The sequence below is a fragment of the Phocoena phocoena genome, chromosome 5 (genome assembly GCF_963924675.1).
Source record: "Phocoena phocoena chromosome 5, mPhoPho1.1, whole genome shotgun sequence".
Classification (NCBI taxonomy): domain Eukaryota; kingdom Metazoa; phylum Chordata; class Mammalia; order Artiodactyla; family Phocoenidae; genus Phocoena; species Phocoena phocoena.
In genome coordinates, this window is record NC_089223.1 from 30064375 (window position 1) to 30078824 (window position 14450).

The following is a 14450-nucleotide window of genomic DNA, read 5'->3' on the forward strand; positions in this document are numbered from 1 at the left end:
GAGAACATACAGCAGGCCTCAGGCTGGTGCAACATCACACTGGCCTCTGCCACCACAGGCTTCCCCGCATTCCCTACCCCTCCCTCTCCCAGGCCTGAGTGAGCCAGAGGCCCCTAATCAGCTGGTCCTTTAACCCCGTCCTGTCTGAGCGAAGAACAGATGCCTGCAGGCGACCTACACGCAGAGGCGGGACCAAATCCAAAGCTGAAACCCAGGAGCTGTGTGAACAAAGAAGAGAAAGGGAAATCTCTCCATGCAACCTCAGGAGCAGCAGATTAAATCTCCACAATCAACTTGATGTACCCTACATCTGTGGAATACCTGAAGAGACAACGAATCATCCCAAAATTGAGGTGGTGGACTTTGGAAGCAACTGTAGATTTCAGGTTTGCTTTCTGCATCTAATTTATTTCTGGTTTTATGTTTATCTAAGTTTAGTATTTACAGCATATTATCATTGGTAGATTTGTTTATTGATTTGGTGGCTCTCTTCCTTTTTTTTTAATATATATTTCTTTTTCCTTTTTTTCCTTTTGTGAGTGTGTGTGCACATGCGTCTTTGTCTAATTTTGTCTGCAGAGCTTTCCTTTTACCATTTGTACTAGGGTTCTGTCTTTCCGTTTTTTGTTTGTTTTGTTGGCTTTTTCTTTTTTTAGTATAGTTTTTAGCACTTGTTATCATTGGTGGATTTGTTTATTGCTTTGGTGGCTCTCTTCTTTCTTTCTTTTATTACTTTTTTATTTTTAATAATATTTATTAAGATAAATATTATTTATCTTAACAACTTTAATGTATTGGTTTATTTACTTCTTCATTCTTTCTTTCTTTCCTTTTTTTTCTACCCTTTTCTTTTAAGCTGTGTGCCTGACAGGGTCTTGGTGCTCTGCCCGGGTGTCAGGCCTGAGCCCCTTAGGTGGGAGAGCTGAGTTCAGGACATTAGAACACCAGAGACCTCCCAGCTACACGTAATATCAAATGGCAAAAGCTCTCCCAGAGATCTCCATCTCAACACTAAGACCCAACTCCACTCAACAACCAGCAAGCTACAAGGCTGGACACCCCATGCCAAACAACTAGCAAGACAGGAACACAACCCCACCCATTAGCAGACAGGCTGCCTAAAATCATAATAAGGTCACAAACACCCCAAAACACACCACTGGACACGGTCCTGCCCACCAGAAAGACAATATCCAGCTTCACCCACCAAAACACAGGCACGAGTCCCATCCACCAGGAAGCCTACACAACCCACTGAACCAACCTTACCCACTGGCAGAAGACACCAAAAACAACAGGAACTAAGAACATGCAGCCTGCGAAAAGGAGACCCCAAACACACTAAGTTAATCAAAACAGAAGACAGAGAAATACACAGCAGATGAAGGAGCAAAGTAAAAGCCCACCAGACCAAACAAATGAAGAGAAAACAGGCAGTCTACCTGAAAAGAATTCAGAGTAATGATAGTAAACAAAATGGAAAATCTTCAAAACAGAATGGAGAAAATACAAGAAATGTTTAACAAGTAGATACAAGAACTAAAGAACAAACAAACAGTGAAGAACAACATAATAAATGAAATTTTAAATTCTCTAAAAGAAATCAATAGCAGAATAACTGAGGCAGAAGAACGGATAAGTGATCTGGAAGATAAAATAGTGGAAATAACTACCACACAGCAGAATAAGAAGTAATAATGAAAAGAATTGAGGACAGTCTCAGAGAACTCTGGGACAATACTGAACACATCAATAGTCAAATTACAGTGGTCCCAGAAGAAGAGGAGAAAAAGAACGGTACTGAGAAAATATTTGAAGAGATTATAGTTGAAAACTTCCCTAATACGGGAAAGGAAATAGTCAATCAAGTACAGGAAGCACAGAGTCCCATACAGGATAAATCCAAGGAAAAACATGCCAAGACACCTATTAATCAAGCTATCAAAAATTAAATACAAAGAATAAATATTAAAAGCAGCAAAGGAAAGCAACAAGTAACATACAAGGGAATCCCCATAATGTTACCATTTGATTTCTTAGCAGAAACTCTGCAAGCAGGAAGGGTGTTGGCAGGACATATTTAAAGTGATGAATGGGAAAAACCCACAACCAAAATTACTCTACCTAGCAAGCATCTAATTCAGATTTCACAGAGAAATTAAAACTCTTACAAACAAGCAAAATCTAAGAGACTTTAGCACCACCAAACCAGCTTTACAACAAATGCTAAAGGAACTTCCCTAGGGAGGAAAACAAGAGAAGGAAAAGACCTACAATAACAAACCCAAAACAATTAAGAAAATGGTAATAGGAACATACATATCAATAATTACCTTAAATGCAAATGGACTAAATGCTCCAACCAAAAGACACAGACTGGCTGAATAGATACAAAAACAAGACCCGTATAGATACTGTCTACAAGAGATGCACTTCAGACCTACAGACACATACAAACTGAAAGTAAGGGGATGGAAAAAGATATTCCATGCAATGGAAATCAAAAGAAAGCTGGAGTAGCAATTCTCATATCAGGCAAAATAGATGTTTAAATAAACACGATTAGAAGAGACAGAGAAGGACACTACATAATGATCAAGGGATCAATGCAAGAAGAATACATAACACTTGTAAATATTAATGCACCCAACACAGGAGCACCTCAATACATAAGGCAAATGCTAACAGCCATAAAAGGGGAAATCAACAGTAACACAATAATAGTAACAGACTTTAACACCCCATTTTCACCAAAGGACAGATCATCCAAAATGAAAATAAATAAGGAAACACAAGCTTTAAATGCTACATTAAACAACATGGACTTAATTGATATTTATAGGACATTCCATCCAAAAACAACAGAATACACTTTCTTCTAAAGTGCTCATGGAACATTCTCCAGGATATACCATGTCTTGGGTCACAAATCAAGAGTTCGTAAATTTAAGAAAATTGAAATCATATCAAGTATCTTTTCTGACCACAATGCTATGAGACTAGATATCACTTACAGGAAAAAATCTGTAAAAAATACAAACACATGGAGGCTAAACAATACACTACTTAATAACCAAGAGATCACGGAAGAAATCAAAGAGGAAATCAAAAAATACCTAGAGTGACAATGAAAAATACCTAGAATGACAAAAAATACCTAGAATGACAATGAAAACACGACAACCCAAAACCTAAGGGATGCAGCAAAAGCAGTTCTAAGATCGAAGTTTATAGCAATAAAATCCTACCTCAAGAAACAACAAACATCTGAAAAAAACAACCTAAGCTTACACCTACAGCAATTAGAGAAAAAAGAACAAAAAAACCCCAAAAGTTAGCAGAAGGAAAGAAATCATAAGGGACAGATCAGAAATAAATGAAAAAGAAATGAAGGAAACAACAGCAAAGATCAATAAAACTAAAAGCTGGTTCTTTGAGAAGATAAACAAAATTGATAAACCATTAGCCAGACTCATCAAAAAAAAAAAAAGGAAGACTCAAATCAATAGAATGAGAAATGAAAAAGGAGAAGTAAAAACTGACACTGCAGAAATACAAAGGATCACGAGAGATTACTACAAGCAACTATATGCCAATAAAATGGACAAATTCTTAGAAAAGCACAACCTTCCCAGACTCTACCAGGAAGGAAGAGAAAATATACACAGACCAATCACAAGCACTGAAATTGAGACTGTGATTAAAAATCTTTCAACAAACAAAAGCCCAGGACCAGATGGCTTCACAGGCAAATTCTATCAAACATTAAAAGAGCTAACACCTATCCTTCTCAAACTCTTCCAAAATATAGCATTGGGAAGAACACTTCCAAACTCATTCTATGAGGCCACTATAACCCTGATACCAGAACCACACAAAGATGTCACAATAAAAGAAAACTATAGACCAATATCACTGATGAACATAGATGCGAAAATCCTCAACAACATACTAGCAAACAGAATCCAACAGCATATTAAAAGGATCATACACCATGATCAAGTGGGGTGTACCCCAGGAATGCTAGGATTCTTCAATATACGCAAATAAATCAATGTGATAAACCATATTAACAAACTGAAGAAGAAAAACCATATGATGATCTCAATAGATGCAAAGAAGTTTTTGACAAAATTCAACACCCATTTATGATAAAAACCCTCCAGAAAGTAGGCATAGGGGGAACTTACCTCAATATAATAAAGGCCATATATGACAAACCCACAGCCAACATCGTCCTCAATGGTGAAAAACTGAAACCATTTCCTCTAACATCAGGAACAACACAAGGCTGTCCACTCTCACCACTAACATTCAACACAGTTTTGGAAGTTCTAGCCACAGCAATCAGAGAAGAAAATAAAATAAAAGGAATCCAAATCATAAAAGAAGTAAAACTGTCACTATTTGCAGATGACATGGTACTATACACAGAGAATCCTAAAGATGCTACCAGGAAACTACTAGAGCTAATCAATGAATTTGGTAGAGTAGCAGGATACAAAATTAATGCACAGATACCTCTTGCATTCTTATACACTAATGATGAAAAATCTGAAACAGAAATTAAGTAAACACTCCCATTTACCACTGCAACAAAAAGAATAAACTACCTAGGAATAAACCTACCTAAGGAGGCAAAAGACATGTATCCAGAAAACTATAAGACACTATAAGAGAAATTAAAGATGATACAAACAGATGGAGACATATACCATGTTCTTGGATTGGAAGAATCAACATTGTGAAAATGACTAAAATACCCAAAGCAAACTACAGATTCAATGCACTCCCTCCCTATAAAACTACCAGTGGCATTTTTCACAGAACTAGAACAAAAAATTTCACAATTTGTATGGAAGCAGAAAAGACACCAAATAGCCAAAGCATTCTTGAGAAAGAAAAACAGAGTTGGAGGAAACAGTCCCCCTGACTACAGACTATACTACAAAGCTACAGTAATCAAGACAGTATGGTACTGGCACAAAAACAGAAATATAGATCAATGGAACAGGATAATAATCCCAGAGATAAACCCACGCACATATGGTCACCTTACTTTTGATAAAGGAGGCAAGAATATACCATGGAGAAAAGACACCTCTTCAATAAGTGGTGCTGGGAAAACTGGACAGCTATAGGTAGAAGAATGAAAGTAGAACATTCCCTAACACCACACACAAAAATAAACTCAAATGGATTAAAACTAAATGTAAGTCCAGAGACTATATATCTCTTACAGGAAAACACAGGCAGAACACTCTATGACATAAATCACAGCAAGATCCTTTTTGACCTACCTCCTAGAGAAATGGAAATAAAAACAAAAATAAACAAATGGGACCTAATGAAACTTCAAAGCTTTTGCACAGCAAAGGAAACCATAAACAAGATGAAAAGACAACCCTCAGGATGGGAGAAAATATTTGCAAATGAAGCAAATGACAAAGGATTAATCTCCAAAATATACAAGCAGCTCATGCAGCTCAATATCAAGAAAACAAACAACCCAATCCAAAAATGGGCAGAAGACCTAAATAGATGTTTCTCCAAAGAAGATATACAGATTGCCAACAAACACATGAAAGGATGCTCAACATCACTAATCATTAGAGAAATGCAAATCAAAACTACAATGAGATATCACCTCACACCGGTCAGAATGGCCATCTTCCAAAAATCTACAAACAATAAATGTTGCAGAGGTTGCGGAGAAAAGGGGACCCTCTTGCACTGCTGGTGGGAATGTAAATTGATACAGCCACTATGGAGGACAGTATGGAGGTTCCTGAAAAAACTAAAAATAGAACTACCATATGACCCAGCAATCCCACTACTGGGCATATACCCTGAGAAAACCATAATTCAAAAAGAGTCATGTAGCACAATGTCCACTGCAGCTGTATTGACAATAGCCAGGACATGGAAGCAACCTAAGTGTCCATCGACAGGGGAATGGATAAAGAAGATGTGGCACATATATACAATGAAATATTACTCAGCCATGAAAAGGAACGAAATTGGGTCATTTGTAGCGAGGTGGATGGACCTAGAGTCTGTCATACAGAGTGACGTAAGTCAGAAATAGAAAAACAAATACCGTATGCTAACACATATATATGGAATCTAAAAAAAAAAAAAAACAAACATGATTCTGCAGAACCTAGGGCCAGGACAGGAATAAAGACACAGACATAGAGAACTGACTTGAGGATATGGGGGGGAAGGGTAAACTGGGACAAAGTGAGAGAGTGGCATGGACTTATAAATACTACCAAATGTAAAATAGATAGCTAGTGGGGATCAGCCGCATAGCACAGGGAGATCAGCTCAGTGCTTTGTGACCACCTAGAGGGGCAGGATAGGGAGGGTGGGAGGGAGACGCACGAGGGAGGAGATACGGGTATATATGTATATGTATAGCTGATTCACTTTGTTATAAAGCAGAAACTAACACAGCACTGTAAAGCAATTATACTCCAATAAAGATGTTAAAAATGAAAACATATTTACAATATGTTAAAAACCATTGTATGGTGAAATAGATTTATGAAAAGCTATATAAAAAAAAAAGAAAGAAACGAAATTGAGTTATTTGTAGTGAGGTGAATGGACCCAGAGTCTGTCATTCAGAGTGAAGTAAGTCAGAAAGAGATAAACAAATACCGTATGGTAACACATATATATGGAATCTAAAAAAAAAAACAATGGTTCTGAAGAACCTAAGGACAGGACAGGAACAAAGACGCAGACGTAGAGAATGGACTTCAGAACACAGGGAGGGGGAAGGGTAAGCTGGGACGAAGTGAGAGAGTGGCATGGACATATATACACTACCAAATGTAAAATAGATACCTAGTGGGAAGCAGCCGCATAGCACAGGGAGATCAGCTCAGTGCTTTGTGACCACCTAAAGGGGTGGGATAGGGAGGGTGGGAGGGAGACACAAGAGGGAGGAGATATGGGGGTATATGTAGAGCTGATTCACTTTGTTATAAAGCAGAAACTAACACACCATTGTAAAGCAATTATACTCTAATAAAGATGTTAAAAAAATAAAATTAAAAATAAATGGTGAAATAAAACAAACTTCAAAAAAATAAACTTAACTGAAAGTAATCTACTGACTAGCAGAACAAAGCCCAACGATCTTTAAAAAAAAAAAAGCAAGAAAATCCAGACATTTACGTGGTAAAAATCATAATGTCCAGTATTTAATCCAAAATTACTAAACAAACCACAAAGTCTGAAACAACCAGCAGACTATCAGTAAATAAAAATAAACCCAGAAATATAGATGATGAAATTAGAAGAAAAAGACATTAGAATAGTCACAACTATGGTCAGGTATTTTTTTTAAGACAATGTTGAAAGGAGAAAAATAGATAATGATAATTATCAAAACTTATCAGGACACAAAATACTTGAAATGAATAATTCGTTTGATAGAATTAATGGCAATAAGGCATTTGATAAAGAAGGATTAGTGAACATAAAGATAATACCATGAAAACAATCCAAAGCAGAACATTTCTTATAATTCAGGCAAAAAATAGCATCTCAATGCTCTGTTTGCTTGTATCTAACGTCTAAAATAAATGTAATATGAATTCTAGAAGAAGATAAAAAACAGAAAATATATTAAAGAAATAATAGCAAAAAGTTTCATATTTCACCAAAATCATAAACCCACAGAACTGAGCAGTTCAAATAATCTAAAGTAGGCTAAATATGCACACACATACACACATACATACACACACACACACACACACACACACACACAAACCCATACCAACATATACTATATTCATTTTCTAAAAATCAGTGACAAGAGTAAATCTTAAAACCAGCAAGTGAAAAGAAAGACATATTACATATAGAGGAAGACCACACACTTCTTGTTAGAAACGGCAAGTCAGTTAAACAAAGAATATCTTGAAAAAGCTCAAAAAAGAAAACTGTCACCTTCAAATTTTATAATCAGTAAAACTATTTTTCAAAGCTGAAAGAAGAACAAAAGCTTTTTCAGACAAATGAAAGCTCAGAAAAGCCACTGACAGTAAATCTCCATTATAAGAAATAATAAAACAATTCAAATGGAAGGAAAATGATATGAGACAGAAACATGAATCTACACAAAGATGTATCCTAGAAATGGTGAATACATAGATAAATACAAAGTATATGATCTTTCTCACTTTAAATTTTTTTAAAATATAAATGAATGAATCAAAAATAATAAAAATGTATCAAAAGGACCATAATATATGAAGAAGTAAAATCTACAAAAATAACAAAACCAAGGACAGGAAGGGGAATTGCAGGATTATGTTGGAAGGGTCTTACACTGCACAATGTCATTTACTGGTAGACTATGATAAGTTAAAGTTTAAAAAAAAAACTAATAAACCAATAGTAGAAATAAGTGGAATACTAAATAATAGGCAATCTAAATCAAAGCAGAGAAAGAGGAAAGAATCAAAGAACAGACAACAGAAAACAAATAGCAAGACAGTAGATTTAAGTCCCACAATATCTATACTTATTCATACACTGGATGTAAATTATGTGAACATTCCAATGAAAGGCAGAGATTGACTGACTCAATAAAAAAGCAAGACTCATTTTACAAAATTCAGTATCCTTCTAATAAAATCTCTCAGAAAACTAGAAATAGAAAAGAAATTTCTCAACTTGAAAAAGCATCTATAAAATATGTATGAATGCTTTCCCTCCGAAATCAGGAACAAGGCAAAAATGTCTACTCTTGTCATTTATATTTTAACTATTTATCCTGGAGGTCCTATTTAGTACAATAAGGGAAAAAAGAGAAAAGGCATACAGATTGGATATGAAGAAGTAAAGCTTACAGTCTACATGAACATGTATGTAGAAAATACTAAAACAGCAACAACAAAAAACTAGTAAAACTAATAAGCAAGTTCAGCAAGGTCTTGTTAAAAAGTCAATAAAACTCAACTACATTTCTATACACTACAAACAAATGATTAGAAATTAACTTTTTTAAAAATGCAACTTAAGATATTACCTAAAAAACATGAAATATTTAAAAATACATTTAACAAAATATATGCATGACCTGTACAATGAAAACCAAAAAACACTGCTGGGAGATATTAATAAAGACCTAAGTAAATAAAGATATCATGGTCACAGATTGGATAATCCAGTATTAGTGAGATGTCAATTATCCTCTAACTGATCTATACCTTAATACACTACCAAATAAAACCCCCAGTAGACTTTTTTGTGGAAAGCGATAAGCTCGTTCTAAAATACATCTAGAGGCTTCCCTGGAGGTGCAGTGGTTGAGAGTCCGCATGCCGATGCAGGGGACACGGGTTCGTGCCCCGGTCCGGGAAGATCCCACATGCCATGGAGCGGCTGGGCCTGTGAGCTATGGCCGCTGAGCCTGCGCATCCAGAACCTGTGCTCCGCAACGGGAGAGGCCACAACAGTGAGAGGCCTGCGTACCGCAAAAAAAAAAAAAAAAAAAAAAAACCAGAACGAGAAACTGCTAGGGACTCACTCAAATGTCTAATATTAAAAAGACCAGCCATACCAGGTGTTAACAGGATGTGAAGTAAGTAGAAAGCTCATACATTGCTTGTAGAAATGAAAAATCGTGCAACTACCTTGGAAAAGAGCTTGGCAGTTTCAGCTGCCATACCAGTTAACAATTCCACTCTTACATATTTATGAAATACACAAAGAATTGTACAGCAATATTCATAGCAGCTTGTTCATAATAGCCAAAATCTGGAAACAACCCAAATATTCATCAAGAGATGAATGGGTTAAAAAGTTGTGATATACTCATACAAAGGAACACTACTTAGCAATAAATAAGAGGGAACTAGTAATACAAAACAACATAGATGAATCTTAAAACATGCTAAGAAACCGAACTCCAAGGAGCACACATTGCATGATTCTATTTACATAAAACCTTATTAAAAACAAATCTATTTGATAGTGACAGAAACAGATCAGTAGTTGCCCGTCAACAGAAACGGGGTGGGGTTAGAGAAGCACAAGGGACTGACTAGGAAAGAGCAGAGAGGTACCTTTTGCTGTGACAGAAATGTTCTATGTCTTGATTGCTGCATTATACTTTTGTCAAAACTAATTAAAATATGTATACTTTATTGACTCCAACAGTATGTAAATTAACGTAAGTTGATTTTGTTTTCAAAGGAACATAACAGACAAATCACTCCCTGAAACCAAACTAGATTAACAATGGCTTAACCTAAAGGTTCCCAAACTTCCTTGATTCATGACACTCTTAGCTTCACAGTAATTTTTTATGGTGTTCCAGACTAAAATAACATTTCTGTTTATTAGTTTGACCCAACTACTTTATATTTTAACAATTTATTAGCCATTTGAAAAACTTAATGCACAAATTGAAAAAAATGTTTCCTTCATTATTATATTAGCAAAATTATTTATTAATGGGATGTATATGCGTCTTGGGTACTGCACAAATTCTCAAATTTTGGAATCAGATTTCATAGCTCATCCTCATTTCCTGTTCCACACTGATTTTCACATGGTACTTGCTCTTTATCACAGCAAGCATTAAAAACTTAGCTGTGCAAGGATATGATATCACCAAAAGAAATGCAGCATAAATTAAAGTTGAAACTTGAGCTAGTACTTTGCACAGTGCCCCACATATGACAAGTATACTATGCTTCCCACAAAACTTTCAAAGACCCTTTGGACGGACTCCTGTGACTTCCCTATGGTGCCTTTGGTCACTTTCACATACAGTTTAGTAACCCAAGGTGTAAGCTGCCCCATGCACCACCCACCTATAAATCAAGCTCAACTAACACTGGTTAAGCAGGGAACAGCAAGTAAAGTACCTTGTATCCTAGGCCCAATTGATAAATAGCAAAAATCTGAGCTGCATTAAGAGCTTCACTAAAAAGGTAAACTGCAGTCATCTGACCACAGAATACCCTATTAGCATCTGCTGTTTCTGATGAGCCCAGGAAACACTTGTCAAAGGTCTGTGAAAGAAAACAGAAAAGTTTATTAGAGAAAAAACAAAAAATTATATCCTCCAGAAATAATAACAAACTATACTGGTATAAATATTTTGCCCACTCTAAAATATAATCGGAATAGATTAAAATAATTCATTTAGCATTTCACTTCATTCATTCCCATTTGGTGTAGAGATCAGGAAAGACATCATAGAAAGGAGATAAGACAAGTTTTCCAAAGTACAATAAACAAAACCTGATGACAAAGTGGATATAGGAAACAGCCAGAGAAATCATTATGGACTCTGAAGGTTCATACTTGGTCAGCCAAAGAACCAGACAGAAGAGCAGGCTTTGGAGCAATGAGGAAAATCATGAGTTAAGTGTGGGACATATAATGAATGCGTCTTTTCTGTGAACTAATGTGGATGAAGAAGCAATTGCCAACAAGGTTCTGCATGGTGAGGAGTTAAGACTGTAACTTTTTGTAGACATCAAGATACAAATAATGGGTGAAGTCATGGAGTAGATGCAATCTCTCAAAAGGAATGTGTAAATCAAGAAAATCAGGTGTATGTTTTTCTTCTTCAGACAAAAAATTCCTCTTAATAACATCCAGGTTGCAAAGACCCCATTTTAAAAACTCATGTATACAACAAGGAGGAAGAAAAGTATCCATATCTCTTTAAAAGTATCATTTTATACCATGAAACTGTTAGGAAGGATGTTGAAAACTATGTATGTGTTGACATTAAGGAATATAATATAAAAATTTTTAATATTTGGGTTCTGAAGACAAACCACCTATATCAAATCACTGCCTCCCACGCTGCTGATTTTGGCAAATTACTTAACCTCTCTGTGCTCAGTTTCACTGGTAAAATGAAGATTACAACAGTATTTACCTTGCAAGGTTGGGGCTTACAGAAAATAAAGGTATTTATTACAATGCCTGGAATACAATAAGTACTCAATAAGGATTAATGTAAGGAAAAAAACAGGTTGAAAAGCAGTATACATATCTGACCCCTTTTTTATATTTAAAAAAATAAGAGCTAACATTTATTGAGCACTTATTCTGTACAAGGCACTCTGCTAATGAATTTGTGAACAGTATCTCATTTAATCAACCTTCTGAGATACATACTATTTTACACCCATTTTTAGGTGGAGCAAACTTTGGCCTAATAGACTAAGTAAGGTCATACAGTCAGTAAGGGATTCAAACCTAAGTCTATCTTTTATAACAACCTGGGCTCTTAAGGTCAGCATTTCAAAATATGTAAATATCTATAGGATAAAACATGAAAGGAGGAGTTATTGGTAAATGAGTGTTGCAAGCTTGCATTCATTTTCCTGATCTGTATTTTTCGAAGTTTCTATTAAAAATGTAAGTGGGGTGTGGGGGGGAGAACATTTAAATTAAATCTAACCTATGAATCTCTTTTTGAATCTTGAAAATATTATAACATAATAGTTATCTACATGAATTTTATGGAAAATTTATAAGCATGCATCATCTAACTCATTCATAAAAATCATCAGAAGCCTGTAGTAGAGCTCTCAGGTTTAATTTGATCAATGGACCAATGACACAAATACTTTCAAGATATACCCACTGTTACCTATGAATCTTCTCTACCCTTTCCAAAATAATTTTGTAACAATGACTGAGTAATATGTGCCATATTAGCACAGCTCTACTCTCTTAATATATTAACATGCTAGCCAAACTATGATTATAAAACTCCACCATTGTGGTATTCTACAATTTATATTCAATGTAAAATATATTTTTCTTATTTCACTGTAACTTTCTCAAATTACTTACATCACTGGTGTTGACAAACCATGTTATCTCTCCATAGGAAGCAAGCTCACCATTCACATAACATCGAAGCTCACTGTTCTTCCACCGGTTATAAATGTGCACTATAGTTACCATATACCACTGAATAAGCAAAACAGTTAAAAAAAAAAAAAAGATAACGATAATGATCTTTCCAATAACTCAACCTCATTGATAATAACGAGTAAAAATTAAATTCTAAATTACAATTAAAACTAAAAATAAAATAAGACTACCTTTATTAAATTCAATATTCTACCTCTTGAACCATATTGATTCAAGGGAACTCTCAACAAATAACAGCTTCCCATGAAATTATTTTTCAAACTTTTTATTATGACAATGTTTAAATATACCTCCAAAAGTAAAAAGTTTAGCAAACTCTCTCACCATCTCGTTTCCACAACTGTCAACATTTTTATCATATCTGTTTTATCTGTCTATTTACCTATCTACATATATACAGATGTATATTTTGTTAATAAACCGTTTATTAATCTCTAAATTTTAAGGTACAAAAGAAAATACATATTACTACTAACACTACTACTACTACTAAAATAATTGCCACTGATATTTTCCCCCTGTATTTCCTTTAAACTCTACAAATAACTAAATATTCACTCTTTTCATTATCCAAATCAGAGAGGTTAACAATTGTCCAGTGATTTACACTTCATTTTCTAAAAGAGTATAAACACAGAGCTATGATTTACCACATATTATGTCAATAACACTAAAGCAAAGCATTCTAAAGGTTAGAATAGCTTGGTAACATAACTATGACTCAGTAAGATCACATACCTTTTGTGGCTTGAAATCAAATTTCACACAGTGTTGAAAGCCTTTTCCTTTTGACTTTACTGATGTTATAATTAAACATCCCCCAACAAAGTGTGCAGAATAACCAAGACCTTTGCTGGTTCTGAAACTATAAAATATAAGTTTTCATTTCATCTCCAAATATTCTTCTCATTTTCAAAGTAAAGTAACAACACTAAATTACAGAAATACATACCAATACAAATATGGTTTATCTTTATCCACATTGATGTTATTTACAGGATCCATTCTAAGCCAGGTATGAAATGTAAAACCATTCTGGTATGGCCATTTGGCTATAGGAGGTAATGCAATAGCCTAAACGAAAAAGCTTTGAGTTACTGACTCACAATGAAAAATTTTGTTACTGAAATCATGAAAATGAGACCTTACAATGCTATATATATTCCTACTAGATATTATTCTACATCATGATTAAAATATGCAGTAGTCTCTTTATCTCAAAGAAGATTTTAATAACTTCTAAATATTCCAAAATATATAGTAATGATGATAATATAATTAAACAATAGAAACATTCCAAGTGACCTGCTTGATGCACTAATCATAGGTGCTTCATTTCTTACAATAAACATGTCCAAAGAAATTCCTATTAAAAGAGTTAGGCAGTGGGCTTCCCTGGTGGTGCAGTGGTTAAGAATCCACCTGCCAATGCAGGGGACACGGGTTTAAGCCCTGATCTGGGAATATCCCAAATGCTGCAGAGCGGCCAAGCCCGTGTGCCACAACTACTGAGA

The 14450-nt window shown here is 35.0% G+C and overlaps 1 protein-coding gene across 4 annotated transcripts in view; it reads right to left on the minus strand.

The window, feature by feature from the left end:
• LRBA (LPS responsive beige-like anchor protein) overlaps positions 1–14450 on the minus strand; it is a 748187-nt gene that overhangs the window by 630688 nt on the left and 103049 nt on the right. For all 4 annotated transcript variants that reach the window (XM_065877627.1, XM_065877625.1, XM_065877628.1 and 1 more), the window contains exons 5-8: positions 13889–14010; positions 13675–13801; positions 12853–12972; positions 10899–11045 (exon numbers count right to left, since the gene is read on the minus strand). In XM_065877627.1, the coding sequence (XP_065733699.1) occupies positions 10899–11045; positions 12853–12972; positions 13675–13801; positions 13889–14010 (516 nt within the window). The remainder of the gene's footprint in view (positions 1–10898; positions 11046–12852; positions 12973–13674; positions 13802–13888; positions 14011–14450) is intronic.